Genomic DNA, 24,456 nt, shown 5'->3' on the forward strand with positions numbered 1-24,456 from the left:
AATAATTCATTTTAGATCATACCCTTTTAGCAAAGATAAAAAATGAATGCAAAGTAAATGTTTAATAAATGCTTGTACCTAACATTAGTTACTCCAATTTTTTATCAAAATAAAGTTATCAAGAGTCGTTTGAACAGTTTTAGTTTTTTTTTCCCTATCGGCATAAATTCTACAATAACAAGCAAAACGACTCTCTAGATCTCAGCAAACAAGCATTCTTCGATTAACATCTGGATCCATATCCATTAATTGCTGTTTAAGTGATTCTAAAATGTGAAATATTCCACCCAATTCTTTGATTATTATCTCCTTTGGAACCTCATCTTCACATTCCATTTGTTCATTGTCTTCATATGTGAGTTGGTGTTCAATTTCAAGAAGATTGTTGTCACTGAAATCTTTTGAATTTGAATCCAATAATTCTTTAACATCTGCATCAACACCACCAAAACCAAGGTCTTCACCAAATGCAATGATTTCTTCAACCAAGTTGTTCACAGGATTTTGAAAACCACCTAAGTCATTAGTGCATTCTAACAAAAGGTTTTTCCAAACAGTTCTCATGCAGCTAGAAGACACTTGCTTCCACGAGTCAGGAATGTTTTCAATTGTGCGTTTAATGTTAAAATTTTTCCAAAATTCTTGGAGTGTAATTGTATTTTCTCCCGCTGTTGTTTCTACTGCCTTTGAGAATGTCTTTTTAAGAAAATAGGCTTTGACAGTTGCAATGATGCCTGTGTGTCCATGGTTGTAGCATGATATCGTATTTGGGGAAAAAAATAAAACTTTCATATTCTCACACAGATCATTGAAAGTTTGGATGACCAAGCGTGTTATCAATGTCATCATGCTCATGACTTTCTCTCGGTCAGGAAACACTCCTCGAGAATTGCATGTTTTTGCGTGGTAAATTTAAAGGTGCATTAATTAAAACTCTTGCCGTGTATATAAAGGGACTGTCGCAATTAATTTCGCTGCATTAATCAAATCCCGCATTAAGCTAGGGATACCGGTACCAACAAGTTGAAGGAACAGTCATGGGTAGTTCCATCTCCTTAAAGGTGTTTCTCCTAAACCTACAATATAGTGCAGATATGTAGATGATATATTTACAATATGGAATGATACATCATCAGATTTAAAACCATTCATTTCAAAAATAAATATAATTCATCCGAGAATTTAGTTTACATAAAAACAATCAACTAGCTTTTTTAGATATCTTAATTCTTCGTAAAGATGGTAGTTTACAATTTTTTGCTTTTAGAAAAGAAAAGAAACTCGTATACTGATCATTATATCCTTACTAATTCTCCTCATTATCTAGTCAAAAGATTGGACCTATTAAAACACTGTTATATCGAGCTCATATTTGTTCTGATGACGACCTTTTAAAACAAGAATTGAATTATATCAAATCTGCTTTTATGAAAAATTAGCTTTAATAAATATTTTATTAAGAAAAAAACTTTAGATAACCAGTCTCTAGATCTCCTGAAGATATCACTTGGAATCCACTCCCTTATATTAAATGGATTTTAATATAAGGGAGTGGATTCCAAAATTATATTAAATGAACTTTAGCTGTGTCTGAAGACACAGCTAAAGTTCTAAAACCTCTTAATATTGTAGCATGCTTTCATCCTGTCAGGGAGATTTCCATTTTCCTTTCTTCACTTAAAGACAAGATTTCTCCATCCAACCTTCCAGGTGTCAACCAGATCCCATGATCCTGTGGTTTGTCTTACTTTGGACAATTTGGCAGATCTGCAGCCATCCACCATGAAGAACATAAATCTTACACCCAGTACCATGAACTGGAACAAGCCTGGCTTAGCAGAACATGATATCCCGACTAAACAGAATTTTTTGGAAGAAAACTAAGCTTTTACATAGAAATAGAATTCCTTATGGAGAATGGTGATCAGATTTTCAAAAAAAAAAAAAAGAGAGGAGATTTTGAAATGTTCAACAATTAAGAAAAGGGACACTTCTGGTATGCCCTACATAAAAATGGAATAACATATAATTACAGTAGACAGGACTGAAGTGTACATTATAATTATGGAGTATCAGCATTATCATTATTATATTTATATGAAGACATAATTTCTTCCAAAAGTGTTGGTTCTTTCAAGATGCACTCATAAAGGTCAATACATGAAATGTCAAAGTGTGTCTTGATCATAATTATTGCTTTCACAGTCTTGGTGTTGAAGCGGTTCTTTTCATCAGACCACAAAGAACTCATGGGAGAAAAAAATTCTCTCCACTGGGATTGCCATAAACGCAGCAACTGGCAGTATGTTTTTGTAGTAGATGGTTTTTCTTGGAGCACCTTGAATACGTCACACCACTTTTTGTCCACTTCAACATTTGTGTCCTTCCATTCTTCCATCTTGGAGTTCACAACATTATTTATATGGTTGACTTCATCAACAATATTGAATATTTTATTGTCAACATCACTGATTGCTTTTAGGCTGTTTGCAACTTCAACCCAAGTTAGTGGAGTTTGAAACTTAATCCAGTGAAATGATTTCAATGGCCGGAATTGATAAGTCCATTTGCTTAAATATTCAAGGAAAGTATCATAAAATAAATTTGTAGCGTCTAAAAATTCTTTTTCATCAAAGACACTTTCATCTTTGAACTCGGAAATAATTATTGCCATTTTAAATGTTTGAAAGTTCTCAGCTTTCCTATTTGTCATTTTCTGTCTGAGCAATTCCAATTCTTCTATCTCTTCAGTTTCCAAAATATTTTCCCTTTCTATTTTCGTTATTGTTGCTGAGAATATTTCCAGCTGGCTTTGACTGAAGTGGAGCCAAAGTATTGACTGTTGGTTACTTAAAAATGATTTCAACAATCTAAGACATTTATCCTCTGATAAAAAGTAAGATATGAGTCCATCATACATGTCAATAATCCTATTCACAGCTGGGTAGTAATGATAACCATCTTGTTTGTACACTACCTGAACATGCTTGTATTCAATTTCTGTAAATGTGGAAATACTGAAATATTTTATTTACAATTGTTTCAATATCAATAGGCAAAATATCAGCACTTGTCTGTACACCATTATGAACAACATGAGCAGCACAGTCAATAGCATGAATGTTCATTTTTAATCCTTTGTTGAGTCTTGAAAATACAATGTTGGATCCACCTAGTTTGTATCCACCGAAGTTGGTGTTGCAGTTATCTGTAGAAAATGCAATTTTCTCAGTCAGCTGCTATTTCTGCAAAACATTCAATATATGATTTGCAAGCATTTCTGCTGTTTCTCCTGTTATATTCTGAAAATCTAACCACTTTAACCTGAATACCTTTATTCGGGATGAAGTACCTAACAAGGACAGGCACCAACTTCAAATCTCTGTGGTTTGATGTGTCTACCATAACTGACACATATTTGGCTTGTTTCCATTCAATTGCTATGTCCCGTGCCAGGACATTCACTAAAATTGAGTGGCACTTTGTTTGCCCACATGTAAATTTCTTTTTAAAAAATTTCTCCCTATTGCAGAGGGTAGTAATTTGTGGTAGAACATGAGGTCAATAGACCTCATTTTCTTTGAGGTCCACTGACCTCAAAGAAAGGTTATGTTTCGCTGCATGAAACGCAAACAAACCTTCTTGAGCTGCAAGACATTTACTTTCGTCATTTAATGTCTCTTTTGAATTTTCCGTGAAAAATTATGTAACATCTTGACTTGAATTGCGAGTAGCAGCTGCCAATTTATGTTTTTTGCTTCGTCAAATGCTGTTTTATATCAGAACCGCCTCCATGTTCAATTGAAAAAACTAAACGACACACAGTACATTGCAACTTGTTTGTTGTTTTGTCATCTTTCAAGAAAGGATATTCTTCTTTTAAATCCAGAGTGAAACTACACTTCCTTTTCAGCATGACAAAATCTGGATGAAATATCACCATTCATAATATATACCCACTTTAACTTTCATAATTACTAATGGACTGGCATAAGAAGCACAAAACAATGGTATAGACAAAGTAAACTTGTTACCACCACTGGTTGCAGCATTTTCGTCCAATCGCAGAGAGAGAGACTGCGTTCGTAATTGTTGATAATTGTCACAGCATGCATGTTTTCGATCTCAAGCTACATGTCACCAGCAGAGACATTATCCTTTCCATATTCAAACATACAAGAATGAAGTCATGCCATGAATTCAAAAAAGGGACAATTATTATCCCTTTAAGGTTTTGTCGGGACAACAGGACCAGAGAAAAAGGGGACAATCCTGTTAAAAAGGGATGTCTGGTCACCCTATTATAGAGTGCTTATATAAAGAGAGTTGTGAAACTTTTCTACACCAACTTAACAGATCTGATGGCCTTCAGTTATCCTCTTTATGAGAATTATTATTATATCATTATTATGCAACTTTCGGATTATAGTATTATTATTTTTTTAAAAATAATTTGCAATTATACTGACTGTTCATTATGCTATTAATACTACAGTGGCACTTTTTTTGAAAATGATTCTTACAGCTAATAAATTTATTTCAGATAAGTTTAAGTTTCTGTGTTTCATTTTTTTAACAATTAGGTAGTAGAGGAAGATTAACAAAGAATATGCAGTTGACTCTTACTAGAGCAAACACCATTATCACGTAGCCGCTCACTATAGTAAACTAACAAAAAGTCCTGTCCAAAGCCCTTTTGGCACAATAAAGAAATTCAATATAACCATCTTTGCTGTAGTGTGAGTTGACTATAATATACGAGGGCAGTCTGAAAAGCTCTCGGCCTAACAATGAAAAAACAAATATATAATTTCAAAATTATTTATATTTTTCAACATAATCTCCTTTAAGACTAATACATTTATTCCAGCAATGCTCCAGCGCCATCATCCCATCCCTGTAGTGGTTCTCAGTAAAATCTGCAAAACATCCTTGATTCGAAGAAAAACACTAACCAGTGAGGATGAGGTTTTACTTTTGGGAAGAGATAGAAGTCAGAGGGAGCCAAATCTAGGGAATAGGGTGGATGTTCCAACAACTGATAGTGCAGATCTCTTAATTTTCCCATTGCCAAAACACCTTTATGGGTAGATGCACTGTCCTGATGAAAGATGATTTTTTCCTTCTGCAACCGGGTCGTTTCTCACAATTTTTTCATCTAGTCTGGTTAAAAGATCGGAATAATATTCCCCAGTTATTGTTTTACCTTTTCAAGATAATTAATAAACAAAATGCCTTTAGCATCCCAAAACACCGATGCTATGACTTTTCCTGATGATGGAACCGACTTTGTCTTCTTTGGTGCTGAACAATGGGCTTCTATCCACTGTTTTCACTGCTGTTTGGATTCTGGTGTGTAATGATGAATCCAATATTGATTCACAAAATCAGTTTTATTCTTGTTAAAATGCTCCAAGCACTGTTCAGAGATTTTCATGCGAGTGCGTTTTTGATCTGCTGTGAGCAAGCACGGCATCCATCTTGCATAAAGCTTTTTCATTTGCAATTCTTCATGCAAAATATATCCTACATGTTCTTTTGAAATGCTTATAGTACATGCGGGATTTCTGTTCAAGACATGGAATAGTCATAATGAACTAGCCAACATAAAAAAATGCATAAATTCGCATGTAGAGAATGCACAAGAAATAAAAGGTCTTATTGTGTATTAAAGAACCTGTGTGATATTTTCACACAGGTTCAGGATACAAGCATACAGGAGATTTGAAATAGAAATTGATCACTATTTGGTTTAGAGCAGGATAAAAATAAATTTCATCATAAGAAAAGTATGTACAAAAAGTTTTAAAAGAAATCAGCTTTCAAAGTGAGTTATGAACTCAAATACACAAACATCATTCAAGAAAAAAAATGAGAGTTTGAATACAAGATCAAAACTTTGCGAATTCAATGAGAAGTGCTAAGAAAACGTTGACTGAGTCAGCCAAGGCGGCATTTCGTGAAGTTGTCTACAAGGATAGAAAAATCAGAACTTCACAGCAGACTTAAGAAATTAAAGAGGAAGTTCTAGAAAAGAAGAAATCATATTAAAAGTTCCTAGCAAGTAAGTCAACACGTGTCCTCAAAGAATATTGAAGAAGATTATAGAAGGATGACATTGATAGGAGAAAATGGTATAAAGACAGCTGTTTCAGAATGGGTGGCGGAGATACTAAATGAACAATTCAAAAAGGTCTTTCAATCTTGTGAATATGACTTAATGGAGAGATTGAGAGCAGTAGATGATGGGGAGGAGAGACTGACTATAAGTGAGCAAGAGGTGTATGGGGAGTTGAGTAAACTAGATGTTAATAAGGCTGTGGGATTTGATAATATACCACCACGTATCATCTGTAGGAATGTGCCAGGGAGTTGACACCTGTCTTGACATATTTTTTTAATATGAATCTTGCACTCAGTCAGGTCCCTAAGGAGTGGAAGAAGGGCAAGATTGTGCCACTTCATAAAGGAGGTGATCGAACTCAAGCATCAAACTATAGGTCTACCTGTGTGTCAGGTGTTGTGGTTAAGTTGTTGGAGAAGCTTGTGAGAACTAGGATCCAGAGTTGGGTTGATAACAATGGTATTATCTTTGGACAGCATGGATTTGCTAAAGGGAGGTCATGTTTTAGTAATCTACTTACTCATTACAATAAAGTGACTGCTTCCTTGGACAGAGGAGAAGGATACACTGTAATATACTTAAATTTCGCAAAGGCTTTTGATAGAGTACCTCATGATAAATTGATAGTCAAACTAGAGCAGATGGGGTTGGATATTAGATTAGTGCATTGGATTGGATTGAGACTGGCACTGGCTATCTGATAGGTATCAACAAGTTGTATATGAGGGAATGATATCCAGGAAAAGGAAAGTCACTAGTGGAGTGCCTGTTTTGGGGCCATTACTGTATTAATTTGTATACTAATGATATAGGCGAAGATTTGGATGGAAATATTCAGTTGTTTGCAGATGATGCAAAGTTGGGAGGAACCATGAAGAGTAGTGAAGATGTTGTGGCCTTACAAGAAGACTTGAATAAATTGAGTGGTTGGGCACAGAAATGGGGATGTGAGCTCAATGTTGCAAAATGTAAGGTTTTAAAATTTGAAAAACAAAGATGGGATGCAGAATTTATGCTTGGTGAGGATATATTGTTGGAGGTGGAAGAAATAAGAGATCTGGGGGTGATAGTGGATAGGGATCTGAAATTTAGAGGACACATAGCCAAAGTTGTGAAGACAACACAAAGGCTTCTGGGAATGATGCGGAGGACACTGACGTGTAGAAGTAGGGAGATTCTTGTTCCATTGTATAAGGCTTTGATTAGGCCACACATGGACTATTGTGCCCAGATTTGGTCACCTGGTTTTCAGAAGGATGAAGAGATGTTGGAAAGGGTCCAGAGATGATTGACTACGGTAGTTTCTGACCTCTGGGATGTCGAGTATGAGGAAAGATTGAGAAGATGTAATTTGCAGAGTCTGGTGGACAGGAGGAAGAGGGGAGATATGATAGAGACCTACAAGTTGGTAAGGGGTTGTTATAGGATCAATGCTGGAGAAGTTCTACAGAAAATAGTGGGAGATTGGGGGAGAACCAGAGGTCATCCCTGGAAACTGTATAAAGAGGGTATGAGTAGGGGAGTGAGAGGCAGGTTTTTTTCGTGCAGAGTTGTAAATGATTGGAATGCCTTGCCTGAGAGTGTGGTGTCTGCAAGGAGTTTGGATGTGTTCAAGGCATGGTGTGATGAGCTGTGCGTGTGTGTGATAAAAGGACCTCCAGATGAGTCTTTGACTCCATGAGGTCTTGGGTAATAATAATAATAATAATACAGAAAAAAATGCAAGAAATGCAAAAAAATGCTTTTTGCTCTTTCGAACTCTGTTTTGGAAGCATTGATTGTTTTTTTGCATTTACTTTGGGCTTGGGTATAAGCTTTAAAGAGGGATGGGGTTCTTCACTTGAGCCAGTAATGATATGTTTGGTTTTTCATTTGTATAGCCTTGGCACATCTTTTGGAAAACCAGGGTTTAGTTAGGGAATGGCAGGTCAGAGTACTGTGGGGAATGTATGATTCCATGCCAGGGATTGCTTTACGAGTTCGGTGCATATGTTTGGGTTGGAAGGTCAGAAGCATAATAGTCTAACCAGTCTAACCTAGGGTTGAAGTTTCTAATTCAGAATATTTTAATACTCTGGATTAGAGATAGCTGTTGGAAGTTTTTCCACTTGGTTAAACTATAAATTAAAGCTACCAAGAAATTATATACTTGGTTTAATCCTCTATCCAAGTGTTATATAACCAAGTGGAAAAACTTCCAACAACTATCTCTAATCCAGAGTATTTTAATAATAAGGTGTGACACCTTTTGGCTACTCGTATATGAAATTATGACCTCAGCATTACTTCAACCTTAGTATCACCTCTGCGTCTGGCTCCCACTGATGAGACCTCAATCAAGGTCGAAACCATGGGTAGTGACTCTTCCAAAATGCATAATATTATACATACCCATAAGGATATGTGCCATGCATTATGGGATACTAAGGAAAGCCATGTGAAGTCATTAGCTTCTATATACACTTGGATAAAGGATTAAACCAAGCATATACCATATTTTTCCGTGTATAAGATGAACCCTACTTTTTCGAACCAAAAATTAAGAAATCAATATTTTAAATATAAAACAGAACACATTTGATATTTTTAAGATAAGAAATTATGCATCACTCTCAATTCCGGGCATAAAATTTTCTCCATTGGTTTTCATTTTCGGACATTTTTATGGGCTAGTGCTTAAAATATTGTTACTGCATTAACTTACCCCACTAACAAGTTGTAGACGTATGAATGCTTTCAGAGTTTTGATTGGTTTATTCAGAATCAGCTGTTAATGACATCAATCGACAGAGTTAACAAAGGCTAGTGATTGGCGGAAGCCTGTTAGCGGAGACAAGGTACCAGCAGTTTTGTCACGGCAACTGCAAGTCTCTCAACCGGTTACTCCCCGTGTATAAGACGACCCCCAATTTTTGGTCTAAAAATTTTAGAAAAAAGCATCATCTTATATACGGAAAAATACAGTAATTTCTGTAGCTTTAATTGAAGAGAATTTCCTGTTTTTGGTCTATTCCAAATGTTCACATTTAAGTATCATCAATTATAATGGAATTTTTCAAAATATCCAACAAATTGTGTCCTTAATTTATTTTAGCATTTATTTTACACAAAAATTAATTTTGGATGTGGTTAATAATTGTATATTCTTTTAATTTAATTTTATAAGTTTTGTTTATCTGTACCTTTCTCCAGTAAGCGACACTGTAGGAGGCCTAGTAGGGAGGTCCTGAATTTGTGAAGAAATCTTTGTTTTGGCAGCTGCTTGCTGCTGTACCCTAACTTCTGCTGCATCAGCAAGATGCATTAAAGTTTTTCTTTCTGAACTGTCTTCAAAATTTTTACACCCAACACACTTGCACAAACTTGTACATAGAATCTTTGCCTATAAATTGTAAAAAATACAGTTAGTTATCTGGGAAAAAAAAAAGAATATATATACTAGGTGATCCAAAAGTAACTGAAAAAGTAAAAATTCAATAATTCGAAAAGTATAGACAGTAGAATGATGCAGTTTTCACAGAAATGCACAGAAAGACATAGGATTTTTTTTAATAATGAAAAATTTTATTACTAGAATAGTTACATTTACCACCGATAGGTGGCGCTTCAGTTGTGTCAGTAGTTTGTGCAGTGGCGCAGCTAGGATTACAAATGTTCAATGTGACAGCCATCATTCATGAGAATGGACGTCAGATGTGGCACGACACCCTGCACAGCATTGAAGAGGGTTTCAGCTGTAATTTCTGACACATGATGGCGAATAGCTTCTTTCAACATGGCCAATAACGTCGGCCGACCTCTGTAAACCTGTGACTTCAAGTAGCCCCATAACCAAAAGTCACAAGGTGTAAGGTCTGGAGATCTTGGTGGCCATTCATGTGGGAAATAGCGACTGAGGACATGGTCATCGCCAAATGTCGATCACAGCAGGTGCCGGACAGGACCTATGATGTGCGGAGGCACTCCATCCTGCATGAATGTTACACTATGGAGCGCTTGCCTCTCTTGCACATTCACAGTTCTGATAATACAGCTTAACTAAAAGTGCTCTATCTCATAACAATAACATGCTTCAACTTGGTAGAACATTTAACTTAAGTAATAAACGTTAAATGCTGAAAGTTTTAACTTCAGTATTCACTACATCTGAAATTTACGTACCCCATGGTTTAAATAGTGACAGGTAGTAGCCCCAGAACCTCTACAGCACCACCTGACAAATGTAACTATTCTGGCAATAAAATTTTTCATTATTAAAAAAAATCCCACATCTTTCTGTGCATTTCTGCGAAAACTGCATTATACTACTGTCTATACTTTTAGAATTATTGAATTTTTATTTTTTCTGTGACTTTTGGATCACCCTGTATATAAGTATGTGTGGCTATGATACTAAAGCAATTTCAGAAGAGCACTGTAAAATAAAAAGCTTCTTTCCATATACAGAAACATGTACAGTAGTATCTCGCTAATCCGAACCTCTTTAGTCTGAACCCTCCAGTAATCCGAACTGCGGTTTGAAAGAAAAAAAGTTTTATTTATTACTTATTATTATTTTGTGTACTATTAATTTTATTTAATACTTATTATTTTAACTATTATTATTTATTTTATTATTATAACAGTACAGTATTTATTTTTTCATACTGTCGATTGTATGGTTACACTGTAGGCCTATTTTGATTTATTGTGTGTTCACGTTTGCTTTTTTATACTGTACAGTACGTACTGTATTGTCATCATGAATCAACGCTGTCGAGTGTCATGGAATAAACTGTGGCCTTCTAGAATTTACAAAGATAACTACGGTGATACACAAAAAGCAGAAATTGTAAACGTGCATAATTTGGTTAAAAATATAAATCCAAATGTTGAAATTTCACAAACAGATGTTACGGAATGCATTACAGGTAGAACCGAAAGTGAATTCCAAATCAAATCAGATGCTTAAATTATAAATATGACGCTACAGAATGAATTAGCAGACGATGATGACGATAAAGAATTCGAAGAAAAAAAAGTAAAACGTGAAGAGGCAGTTGACAGTTTTAATATGTGCATGAATGGGCTAAGCAGAATGATACACCATTCCACAAAATTTTATTGCTAATGCAGCTCCGAGAAGAAGCATTCGAAAAACGTTTAGCTTCCAAGAAGCAAAAGAAAATCAGTGACTTTTTTTACAAAGAAATATAAAAAAAAAAAACTTTTTTTGTGTGTTATTTTGTGAAACTTTTTTTGTGTGTGTTGTGTACAAGAAAGTTCTATTTTTTATGCAAATTAAGTTATGTACTGAACTATGTAATTTTATTAAATCAGAATCCTCAACAATACACACAAACTAAATTTTTTACTAAAATAAACTTGTGTACTGTATTATTTTTTACATTTTATATTACAGTACAGTAGCATTTTTTCTATCAGTTAATTCATTTATTTACAGAATTAAATTGATGTACCATTAGAATCTGATTATTTTTGTCTTTAGCACTAGTTATTGTTGCCTCTTGGGTGGGAAATTCGCTAATCTGAACGAGCGCGGTTTTTATTAGTTCGGATTAGCGAGATACCACTGTACTAACAAACCGCTCGACAAATAGCTTGGAGGCTAGCAAGGGATAAGGATGTTATTTTGCCATTTTATTTCAACGAATTAACCAGGAACTCTGGTTTAAACTATAGACAAATCATGATAGAGCATAACCTCTAACATTATTGATTCATTAAAACACAAATTTATTATTTATTAATTCTTATAAGCATGCTTTCTGATTTAATATTCAATTTATTTATTTTCCCAATATTAATTTCTGCTTATAATGAATAATGATCATCTTCATCATCAGCCATTTTTGATCCATAGCTGAACGAAGGCCTCCTCCAAGGTCTTCCAAATTTTCCCAGTCTTCTTTTCTGCCATTCATCTCTTTCATCTGCCCATCTTGTTTTTGGGCATCCTTGTCTTCTCTTCTGGTTGGTATCCATTCTGTTACTTTTCTGGTCCATCTATTGTCCATTCCTTGAGCCAGATGTCCTGCCCATCCCCATTTGTATGTTTTTACAATTTCTGTTGTATATTTTGTGTGAGATCTGATCCATTCCGTGCTGTTTTATCCTTTAGTGTTATAGGATGATTCTCTCCATTCTTCTTTCCATCACAAGTATGTGTTTTTCAATTTGTTTAGTTAGTGCCCAGGTTTCTGAGCCATAACTTAGTACTGGTAATATGCACTGGGTGAATACTTTGCTTTTCAAGCAGATGGGCAAGTTATTTTTGAAGATGTATTTCAATTTCCCAAATGAATACCAGGATAACTGTAATCTTTTATTAATTTTGCTCCATAATCCATTTTGAATGCCAAAAAGTTGCCCCAAGTACACATAAGAGGAGACTTATTGGCTCATCATTATCATCATCAAGTTTTACTGTTTTTGTTCTCAAGTACCTGTTGAAAACATAACGTTTGTTTTTTCTCTATTTATTTTAAGACCTATCTTCTTGCTTTCTATGTTCAGTATATTTATCAGTAGGTTTTATGCTGATTCTGAAATTAATACAATATCATCTGCACATCTTAAATTGCTAATTTTTCACTTTTTATTGTCATACCTTTCAAACTTGAGTTAATTTTTTGAATTATTGACTGAAGTACTGCTGTAAAAATTTTAGGGGATATAGAAATTCCCCCTCTTATTCTTTTTGTATAGGGATCTTGTTGCTTTCTATTTGTTGTTTTATAGTTGCTGTTCCATTTTTGTATATTTCTTTTAACAGTTTCACATATTCACTTGGTATGGATTTCTAGAGTTTCTATCATTGCAGAAGTTTCAACGCTGTCAAAGGCTTTTTCATAATCTATTAATGCTAAACAGAGATTCTTCAGTTTTTTTTCCATGATTTGCCTCAGTGCATGTATATGATGAATTTAGTTTAATCCTTTATCCAAGTGTAAGCTTACATTTGGATAAAGTTTACTTACACTTAGATAAAGGATTAAACTAAATTCATTATGGTCTAACCAAGAGGAAAATAAACTTCCAACACCTTTCTCTGAATCCAGAGTAATTTAATAATAAGGTAGCACACCTTTTGCCAACTCGTATAAGTAAATATGACCTCTCCATTGCTTCTGCATTAATATTCTGTTAATATTGCATCAACATTATTTAATAAATAAATAATGTTAATATTGCATTATTCCAGATTGTAGGTATTTACCCTTTATCAATACATAAGTTGATAAGGTTTGTTAAATGTTTTATTAATTCTTCACCGACTATCTTAATTAACGATAACTTAATGATAAATTTAAATAACTGCACAGCAGTTAATGCAGTTATTTAAATTAAGGGGATATTAAATCCCACATTATTTCAAAGCTGAATAAGAAACTCAAAGATCGGAATCAAAGAGTTTCATGCTGAATATAGTAAACTATAAAAATTTCGGTGGATTGTAAGCTAAAGCACATAGTTCAACACTAGGGCAACTCGTCGCAAAGGCGGGTAAAGTTCTGATCAATATTATTAGTATTTCCCATAATGTAAAACACATCTCCTAGGAGATGTATGATGTTATACATTATGGTGGAAGATCACTACCTAGACCGGTTTCGACCGTTATTGAGGTCTCATCAGTGAGTAGGTAGACCTAGAAATACTGAAGTTATAGCAAAAAGAACTTATATACTTTGCTATACGAGTTGTCAAAAAGGTGCATCCATAAATTACTTAAATAAAGAGCCAATAGGCTTCACTTCACGGCGATGTAACATTATTTAAATTAAGGGGATATTAAATCCCACATTATTTCAAAGTCGAATAAGAAACTCAAAGATTGGAATCAAAGAGTTTCATGCCGAATATAGTAAACTATAAAAGTTTTGGCAGATTGTAGCGTAAGCTAAAGCACATAGTTCAACACTACGGCAACTCGTAGCAAAAGGGGGTTAAGTTCTGATCACTATTCTTAGTATTTCCCATAATGTAAAAAACATCTCCTAGGAGATGTATGATGTTATACATTATGGTGGAAGGTCACTGCCCAGACCAGTTTCGACCTTTATTGAGGTCTCATCAGTGAGTAGGTAGACCTAGAAATACTGAGGTTATAGCAAAAACAACTTGTATAGTTCTGACAAACCCAAGTTGTCAAAAAGGTGCACCCATAAATTACTTAAATAAAGAGCTATAATGGCCTATTGGTTCTTTATTTAACCATGCCTTGAATATGTTTATATATATCATAACCTGTGGTACAGCACCAAGTAGTTGTACCTTCAGTTATCCAGTCCTCCAATAATTATCTGACTGGCAAACTGCTCTCCCATTGTGGCTGGATAATTGAGAGATTATGCACTGACTGAGAGAGAGAGATAACTCTGGGTCACTGTGAGAAATTTAAGTAAGAGATGAATTTCATCACCTGGTGTGAGCCTCCAACTCAGAAAACTGAACTCTTTACTAGATGAAGTTGTAAGCCTTGATGGAGACACCATAGAAAAACTTAGAAGTTATTTTGATAGAACTCCCAGGTTCTATGGTTGACCCAAGATACACAACACATTCTTCTTCGTCCAACTGTTGACTGCATAGATTAACCTACCTACTTATTGAATAATCAAATTTTTAGCACACCTATTGAAAGCTCAGATTGGCAACTCATGTTCATTTATTAAAAATTCTTCTGATTTTCTAGATAAAGTAAACACATTTCCCTACAACCCGCTGATATAATGGTTAGCTTTGATATAGAATCTCTCTCTTCACAAATATTCCTCTTGAGAATATACTACATCTACTTTCAGAAGTATTTCTACAAAATATAGTAAAACTATTCGACTTTCTTATGCACTCTAACTATTTTATTTGTCAGAATAAAGTTTACAGTCAAGTTGAAGGAACCACAATGGGAAGTCCACTCTCCCCCACACTTGCTAACTTTTATTTAGAACATTTAGACCTCTTCTCCTCCACATGCCCTCAACCTTCATTTTGGATTCATTATACACCCTCTGCCCAAAAAGAAACCAAACTTTTTGAAAATAGAAGAAACTAGTGGCGAAACCTGTTGTATCTTTTTGTGGTCGAAAGTGGCAACCTTCATTAGTGTTGAGTCAACTGTTTATGACATTTTTCTCATTAGAAACTATAGTGCCAAGGGTGCCAGTGTGTTTTGAAGAACGGTTGGAAATGAGTTTCAAACAGAGAGCTGCGATTGACTTTTGTTAAACTTGGTAAATGTTTAACCGAAACGCATTAAATGCTTCAAAAAGTATATGGTAATGAATGCTTATCCCATACTCAACTTTACGAGTGGTTTATGCGATTTCAAAGTGGTTGTGAGACACTTGAGGACGACGAAAAGCCGGGTCATCCAAAAACTGGACCGAGCGAAGTTAACATCCAAAAAGTGTGCGATTTCATCAAAGAAAACCCGAAATCGTTCCTGAGATTGATTACAGATGAATTGGGGATTACAAAATCAACTGTGCACAACATTTTGACTGAGAGGTTGGGCCTTCGTAAATTGAATTCGCAATTTGTTCCCTATAAGTTGAACGACGACCAAAAAATGTTTCGAATTGAACACTGCAAGGACCTCATTAAAACTGCATAAGGACTCAAACTTCCTTGAAACAATCATTACTGGTGATGGAACGTGACGTTTTGAGAATGAGCCTGAAACAAAGTGCTAGAGTGCTGAGTGGAGACCACCAGAAGAGGGGCATCCGAAAAAAAGTCGCTTGGAGAAGTCAAAAGTAAAGACAATGCTGATTTATTCCTATGATTCCATGGGCATTATCCACAAAGAATTTGTTCTGCCTGACCAAACAGTCAATGGTGAGTTTTATCTCGAAGTTTTGAAGCGATTGATAGCAAGAATTCATGATGCAGGCAGCTGGTCACTTTTGCACGATAGTGAGAATTTGTGATGCAGGCAGCTGGTCACTTTTGCACGATAATGCACCATCTTATCGTTCGAACATTGCGAGACAGTTTTTGAGCAAAAACCAAGTTTGTGCGTTGGATTCACTCACCATATTACCTGAATTAGCACCCTGTGACTAATTTTCCATTCCCCCGACTTCATTTGCTGATGAAAGGAAAGTGATACAACACCATTGAAAACGTTCAAGCAAGTAACCATGACCCTCAACAGTATCCCAAAAACCCGATATAAAAAAACCATTTAACAAATTAATTGACTGTGCCAAACGCTATATCAAAGCCGAGGGAGAGTATATTGATTGAAATAAATGATCTAAATAATTATAATTGGCCCGCGTTTTATTTTCTATCAAAAGTTCTGTTTCTTTTTGGACAGAAGGTGCACAGAAGGTGTTTTTGCTATCTGGCCCCTTATTGAAGACACATTGCCTACTTTTTTTTTTAAATCAAAAATCAAACACAACCTACTGTGTGACCACAGATGTGAGATCCCCTCGACACTTCTGCACATGGCAGAAGAAGGCGAATCCATTCCGATAATAGGGTAATCAATGCATTTCGTAGGATGAATGTTTATTATTATATGTCAAAAAATTAGCTTTTCTTTTATGAAAATTCTAGTTTTTAAGGTGGTAACTATTTTGCTTGTACATCAGTTGGAAAATTTAGGTATAAAGCATGTGATTTCGCATGTTGGTAATGAATTCGTACATTGCCTTATTTTTTTTTCTCCCCTTCAACATGAATTGACTCTTCTTGGCACATTGCTAGCCAAAGGTCTTGCATCTGTGGTCAAACAGTACATCCATGAAATTAAATTTACTATGAAAATGGAACAAAACAATAAATTGTCATTTTTAGATATTCTACTCCTCCGTTCACCATCAAGTGAATTAATTACTTCTGTTTATCAAAAGCCTACTTTCACTGGATGCTACATTCAATAGCAATCAGCTCACCATCCATCACAGAAGACTGGAATTATAAAAACTTTATCGTGATGTGCTCATACTATTTGTTCTACACCTCAACTATTATAGCAGGAATGTTTAAACAACAAATGACATGTGAAATATATAAAACTCAATGGCTTCTCAGAAAAGTCCATGCAAAGCTTTTTAATTCCTAGAATCTTACCTCAAATAACAAAGGAAACAGTATGTTGAGTTCCAATTCCTTACATTTCTGGCATCTCAGAGCCCATTTCCAGAATTCTTAAGAAATACAATTTAGTGGCTATTTTTCTTCCTATCAACAAGTTATCAGCATGGTTTCCATCTTTTAAAGATAACCAGTCTCCTCTAGCTTTCCCTGGTGTCTAACAAGTTCCTTGCAACTATCATTGTTTTTACTTTGGACAAATGTTATACTTTGTGGAAAAGAGAATACAAGAACACCAGTCTTACATTAGGAACAGTAAAGCTGAAAAATCTGTAGGACAGCACGGAATGGATACAAACCACAAATTCCTATGGTCTGAAACATGCTTACTTCATCAGTGTTGGTATAAATTTGAACATTTGTTCAAAGAAAGTGCTGAGACTTTACTTCATCATCCAAACTTATGACTGCATCTAAAATATGGGAAAGCCTTATTCTAATCACACATCAATAATTTTTCGTCCACGTGGTTAGCCTAGTGGCTATGCGCTTCGCAACCATATGCCTGGGGAAGGAGTGTCCTAGGTTCGATTCATGTTGACGACGTGAGGAGCTTAAGGATCTTCCTCAACCATAGCCAAGTTAGCCGGTCTTGGGAGTGGACAGCAGGGTTTCCCCCCAAGTTTATCTGGGGTTTTTCATCCCGCAAGCAGGCAAACCAGCCCCATGAACACACACACACACACACACACACACACACACACACACACACACACACACACAGTCGGAAATACTTAAGACAATCCCTCCAGCCATAGTCAGCTATGCTGGTCCCAAGTCCAGATAAAAATAGGGGGGGAATTTAGGTGGTGCCGTACCTCCCCGTAAAAGGGACTCAAGGCAAACACCATCAGGACAAAGGGAATCACCATACAAAATGAATGAGTGAATCATTTTTAAGAGCTAGTGAATTATCAATATTTCCTCGGTTATACTGTTGTGTTGTGTTGTTTTATGGGGGGGGGGGGGAAGGTTTGGAAAGTTCTGATAAACACCTAGAAAAAAATTATACTAAAGCAACTGATATAGCCACAAGAAAGAACATATATATTAAAACCCTTTAACCCTCCCCATGTTTAATCAAATTGTAATAATCTGTTATTTTTCTTTTAGGATATATAAGACGACAAAATTAATTTATTTTTGTTCTAGGTGTTTATGAAGTTTCCAGACTCCCCCCCTCCCCCCCGTATGTATAACATCACAAGGCTCTTACTTTTTCAAATCATCTATTGTTCATATTCTATTTTGTAATTAACTGTTGTCACCACTGATCATTGCTTGTAATATTCAACCTTAATACTTATCCCTTGTGTTTTTTTCATGTTAATTGAAGAAATCTCTCATGGCACAAGTATCTCTTAAACAACCTGTCTAAATACAACATCAAGTTCATCCTGAGAGATATCTGCAGTAGGAGATAAGTAGATGCAGCACAGTGTTATAAGAGATCTGATTGAAAGTCAGAGATGGCAATTGCCTCTACGTTTGTATTAAGTGGGACTTGGTGGAATGGGGTATTGGTTGTCCACAAGGATGGCTACATTTCATAATGCTGGATCGTCACTGAGCTTCAAGTAAGTTTCCTACAGCAAAAGCAGATTGGTTTATACTTTAACAAGAGAGCCTTCATAGAGATTTTGACAAATCCACAATTCCAATATAGAATTGTTGTCATTATTTTTGGTAGTATCATCTGCTTGCTTCTGATGTAAGATTTTGTTTTCACTGGCCTTGGATTCTTTCTTTTTTGAAGAATTGTGGATGGACAATATCCATTATTTCTTCTTCATCAGGAAAAATATCCAAGACATCATTAAACTGGACTCCTTCTAGAGCACTAGATATATCAATTGTTTTACATTATTGCAAGGGAGCAGTCATCCATCATATTTTATAATGAATCTGAAGACATGTGCTTGATTCTCTACAGTACACATTCCATTATTTTTTTAATTAGTGGATTTTCATTTAAGGGAATCATTTTTGGCTTGTCCTCAAGAGTGAGCCCATGATGATTTTTTTCTTTTATGTGCTCTATATAGACAGCAAGCAAATCATACCATTCAAGGATATTGTAATTATCAGAAGGTGGGAGCATATGCATTAAGGTTTCCAATTGACTTCTTTGCAGTTGCTTTCTGCACATAAGAGTTTTACCATTACATGTTACTACTTTTGTGGTATACTTCCTCACCTCCTGATAGGGGAATGCTCTGCTCAGTTTTTATTTTTTAATTTCCTTTTCATCCATCCATTTCGGGCATGTTCCTTGGGGGGGGGGGTTATGCTGGATAGGTTCCTTTACAATTAAGGCATTTGGTATTTTGCTCTTATAGTCTTTGTCTTGTGATCTTTACTACCAAATCAAGCAGTTCACAAATGACCATACTTCTGACACTTCAAGCAGTGCAAATGGTTCAGGATGTAGAGCTTAACTGGGCAGTTCATCCTGCTTTCACAGATGTTGGCGATTTAGGAATTCTTTTAAGGAATGATATTTGTAACTAACATAAATCATCAAAGTCCTACACAGAGAAATCATAAATACTATGCCAATATTGCAAGAAATTAGAATGTGTTATGACTACAATAGAGTTGCCTCTACTGTAGTCGTACAAGAACGAAGTAGTAAGAACTTAGGTTTATTAGTATCACAGTTAGTCTACTACATGAAGGTTTACTGTACAATATGTCAGATAAACAAGACTAATAACTGATACATAATTCATAACTTATTTTACCAAATGAACTATTTTATATATAAAAAAAGATGTTTATTAAATGGCTTATATTTTGCTGGATTTCAAACCAGCATGTTATAGTTTACATGTGACAATGAGTAAATGGAACAACTCACACTGTAATGGACAAAAGATCTAAAGTCCTAATTTGACGTTCTTTAATGTTGTAAAAAAAAAAAAAAAAAAGAAGTATTACAGCTATGTAGGAGGTGATCTTAAAATAACAGTCTCCCAAATTTTTGACAAATTAATGCAACCACACTTGTTCAAGATTAGGAGATTCTTCGTAGCCATGACTGACTCTAAAAATAATCTTTCTGATCTGTAACGATTTCTAAATAGCACATTGATTTTCTTCCATCTAATATTGTATACAGGAGAGCATCAGACTAACAGTAAAAGTATGAAATATGCAGGTGCTGTAAATATTTGTAAACATCAAGATCATACAGGTACTGATTGAAGGCATAACTCACACATGTCAAGGAGCAGGGATTTTTTTGGGAAAGAATGCAATGGTATGGCACCTTTATATTAACAGTGATGTTTTGATATATTAAAAAGTGCAGGCATCAGAACCCCCTTTCAAGTCTACAGACACTTCAAAGCCTTTTACTATCCGATAAAGACAATGTTCTTTTTCAAAAATATCACTTTGTCATCAGTTTTGGAAGAATAAACAGCTTGTTGACATTACCCATAAATCTGATCTGAATGTCCATTTCATGTCTTCACAAAAAACCAAGATATGGATTGGTCACTGGTTTTAATGTCTTATCTTAATAACTTCTTATCCTGATTTGTCAAAGAATCTACTGAAATTATATACTCACATGGCAGGCTAAATAAAAATAAAGGCTTCCTTCCTTGCACGGCATGTGAATGTCACTCATCCATTCATCCCATACATCAAATATCTTCTATACCAGCAATCATGTGAGCCATGTGAAATAATGAACTGCATGTAGCTAGAATTTTGTTAAAGATTATCCCCAGAAAAATTCATGAAAGTATACTATATCCGAGATAAAGTTATGATGAAAACTTGAAGAACAAGTTAGATTCAAAATAGGAGTTATCAGGACCAGATGTTAAAAAAAAAAGCATGGATCTTTATATTTTGTACACTTTGAATGAAAAGGAAGCATAAGTTCCAAGAGCTTATGATTAGTTTTCATTATATCAGGAGCCAACTGAAGCCTACTTGCTTGAACCAAGAAAATGTAATATACATTTCATATCCTAAAATTACCTTAATACTTAAGTGCAATTATCTTATTCAGCAAAATGAACTTAAAGACTTTGTCAAGACTCCAACATTATCAGATCTTATATTCTTATCATCTAAGGAACTTTGTACAGTATCAATCCACCAATATCTTGGTCTTCCTCCGGGTCGTTTTCCTGCCAACCTGGCAGAGAACACTTGTTTTGCTAATCTTTCCTCGCCCATTCTGTTTAAGTGATCATACCACCTGAGATTAGCTCTGCTAACGCATTCCTGGATGATTACAATGTCAAGTTCTTTCCTAATATCCTCATTCTTAATATGATATTGCCATCTGTCCACGCCTCTAATCTTTCTAAGCACTCTCATATCTGCGGCCTCTAGTCTTTGGCCAAGTGTTTTACTTCTGACCCAGCTCTCAGATCAATAAGTTAAAATTGGTTTCAACACTGTCTTGTATACAGCTAATTTAGTGTTCCGACTAATTTCTCTCTTATTCCATATGAATTTACTCAATTGACTTCCTACCATACCAGCTTTGTTGATTCTATTGGCCATTTCCATATTTAATTTACCATCTTCACTAAAAATTGTGCCTAATAAGTAGCTGAAATGTTTTACTTGTTCCACAGGTTCTCCATTCGCAACGTAGTTGACATTTTCAACGATTCTGTCTATTTTCATTGACTTTGTCTTTTTATTGCTGACCTTCATAATACCATATCTATTACAACAGTTATTCTATTTAGTAAAAGAATCTTGCAGACTTGTAGCGGATTTATTTAGAAGTATAACATCGTCAGCATAAAGCAAAGAGCTGACATTCACATCTCCAGTTTTGATATCATGTTTAATACCACTTTCCTTCATAATGCGATTCATATAGATAATGAATAACAGAGGGGATAATGCACATCTTTGTCTCACACCAGATTTAACATTAAACCACATTCCTGAACTTCCTTCAATTCTAACTGCTGACTTATAACTCAAATAAACACTAAGTATTGCTTGATATAATACTACATTGACACCATATAAACTGTAGGATTTCGAATAGCTTCTCTCTTGACACCTTGTCATATGCCTTTTCCAGATCAACAAAACTTAAATACAGATCTTTGTTATATTCCCATGCTTTCTCAACTATTTGTCGTAAAGTGAAGATCTGATCCTGACAGCCTCTATTTGGCCTGAATCCAGCTTGTTCCTCACCAAGCTTCTCTTCCACAATCCTTCTCAACCCTTTCTTAAGTATAAATCTTACCAGGAACACTCAGTGGAGAAATGCCTCTGTAATTTTTGCAATGTTTTATTTCCCTTTTTATAAATGGGTACTATGAGAGCTCTACTCCAATCATCTGGAATTCGTCCCTCTTTCCAGGCTTTCTGAACTATGCAGTGCAGCCACTGTAAGACTTTTATTCTGGTCAAATATCATCTACACCTGCTGCCTTTCCACATTTCAAGCCTTTGATGGCTTTTTCTACTTGTATGGATATGTATTCCTGACTGTATGCCTGTTGAGTGTTTTTTTTACCACCGTGCTATCACTGCTTGTTTCATGTAACATTTTTTCGAAGTAATTATTCCATACTTCAAGGATATCTTTTTCTCCCATTTTCATGTCACCTTTATCATCTCTAACTTCTTTTACAGTACTCTTTCCTCCATTTCTAACCTTCTTATACAACCTCCAGAATATCTTACCACCTTCCTTGATATTTATTTTCTATGTTCTTACCAAAGTCTTCGCATGACTTTTGTTTAGCTAGGTTTACACACTGTTTAGCTTTCTTACATTTGTCTCTATATTCTCTAAGAGCACAAGCTAACTTATTTGCCAGGAACTTTTAATATGCTTTCTTCTTTTCCTTCACTGACTCTTTAACTTCCTGTCTCCACAATGGAGTTCTGATTTTTCTATCTTTGCAAACAACCTCACCACAAGACTCTCTGATTGAATCAATCAGGGTTTTCTTCAAAGCTTATTACTGAATCTCTAAGGGATTGATTGCTGTTCTCAAACTCTTTCATTTTTTCTTGAATAATGTTTGTGTATTTTAGTCTACAGTTCACATCTGAGAGCTGCTTAACTTTTATTCTCTTTAAAACTTTCTTACATGTTATTCTTTTCAATATGAAATTCAATTTTATCCTGCTCAAGACTAAATAGTGATCACTTCCAATTTCAAATCCTCTGTACACTCTGGTGTCCTGCACCAGGGAGAAAACATCACTATCAACAATAACATAGTCAATGAGACTTTTCTTATTCCTTGCCTCTTCTCTCCATGTGAATTTGTGCACATTTTTATGTTGGAACATGGTGTTAGTAATAACCAGTCCATGTTCTGAGCAGAAATCAAAAGATATTTGCCATTATTATTAGCTTTGCTCTTTTCTCCAAATTTTCCAAAAATACTTTTGAATGTCTGACAATCATTTCCTACTCTGCTATTTAGATACCCAACAAGGACCAACTTTTCTTTTTCATTGTGTTGGTTGCTTTTTCTAAAGCATCAAAAAATTCCTCCACTTCTACTTTTGTAGAACCTTCTGTGGGACCATAGGCACAAATAAGTCTCATTGTCCAGTTCCCCATTCTCATATTTGCTCACATCACTCTACTCGAGACTGCCTGCCATTCAAGAAGATTAGCCTCGTATTTAGTGTTGAATACCATGGCTACTCCTTCTTTTCCTTGATTGTCATTGCCTGACTATAACATTTTGTATTGATTGCTCAGAAAGATCTCACCAGTTTTTGTCTTTTTTGTTTCAGTCACCCCTATTATGTCGATGTGGTACTTATCCAATTCCTCAGCTAGCTCCATTTCTTTGCCATTCAGGCTTCTCATGTTGATAGCACCGATCTTTAACTCTGGTGATGTTGAGTTGGGGGTGTGCTTTCAGATTTGTTCCAGTAGCTGACTTTTCGCTGTTCACCCTGGTTCCCTGGTGAAAACGGGGGCATTGTTTAAACAGGGCAACGCCCCAGCCGGAATGAAATTTTGTCATGTTGTACCATCATTTTGTATTTTGGTTTAAGCCAATAAGAATACAATTTGGTCAGCTAAATCTCAAATTGCCAGCCCATCCTCGTTCGTTCAGTATCCATGTAGATATCCAACAGGGTGCATCACGAGAAGGTGAGGAGTGGACATTAGGTCAGAAGCCCTGGTCGGTTCTCCACATTCCTTTAAAGGCTATGTGGAGGTCTCCTCTCAGATCTTGTACTTTAAATAT

General features: G+C 35.3%; 1 protein-coding gene across 3 annotated transcripts in view; it reads right to left on the reverse strand.

Annotated features, from left to right (window-relative positions):
* mip120 (Myb-interacting protein 120) overlaps window positions 1-24,456 on the reverse strand; it is a 292,557-nt gene that overhangs the window by 47,949 nt on the left and 220,152 nt on the right. For all 3 annotated transcript variants that reach the window (XM_090404171.1, XM_090404170.1, XM_090404169.1), the window contains one exon: window positions 9,307-9,506. In XM_090404171.1, coding sequence (XP_090260297.1) covers window positions 9,307-9,506 — 200 coding nt within the window. The remainder of the gene's footprint in view (window positions 1-9,306; window positions 9,507-24,456) is intronic.

This window comes from Typopeltis vanoorti, chromosome 14 (genome assembly GCF_054136105.1).
Source record: "Typopeltis vanoorti isolate ZY-2024b chromosome 14, IOZ_Tvanoo_1.0, whole genome shotgun sequence".
NCBI lineage: Eukaryota > Metazoa > Arthropoda > Arachnida > Uropygi > Thelyphonidae > Typopeltis > Typopeltis vanoorti.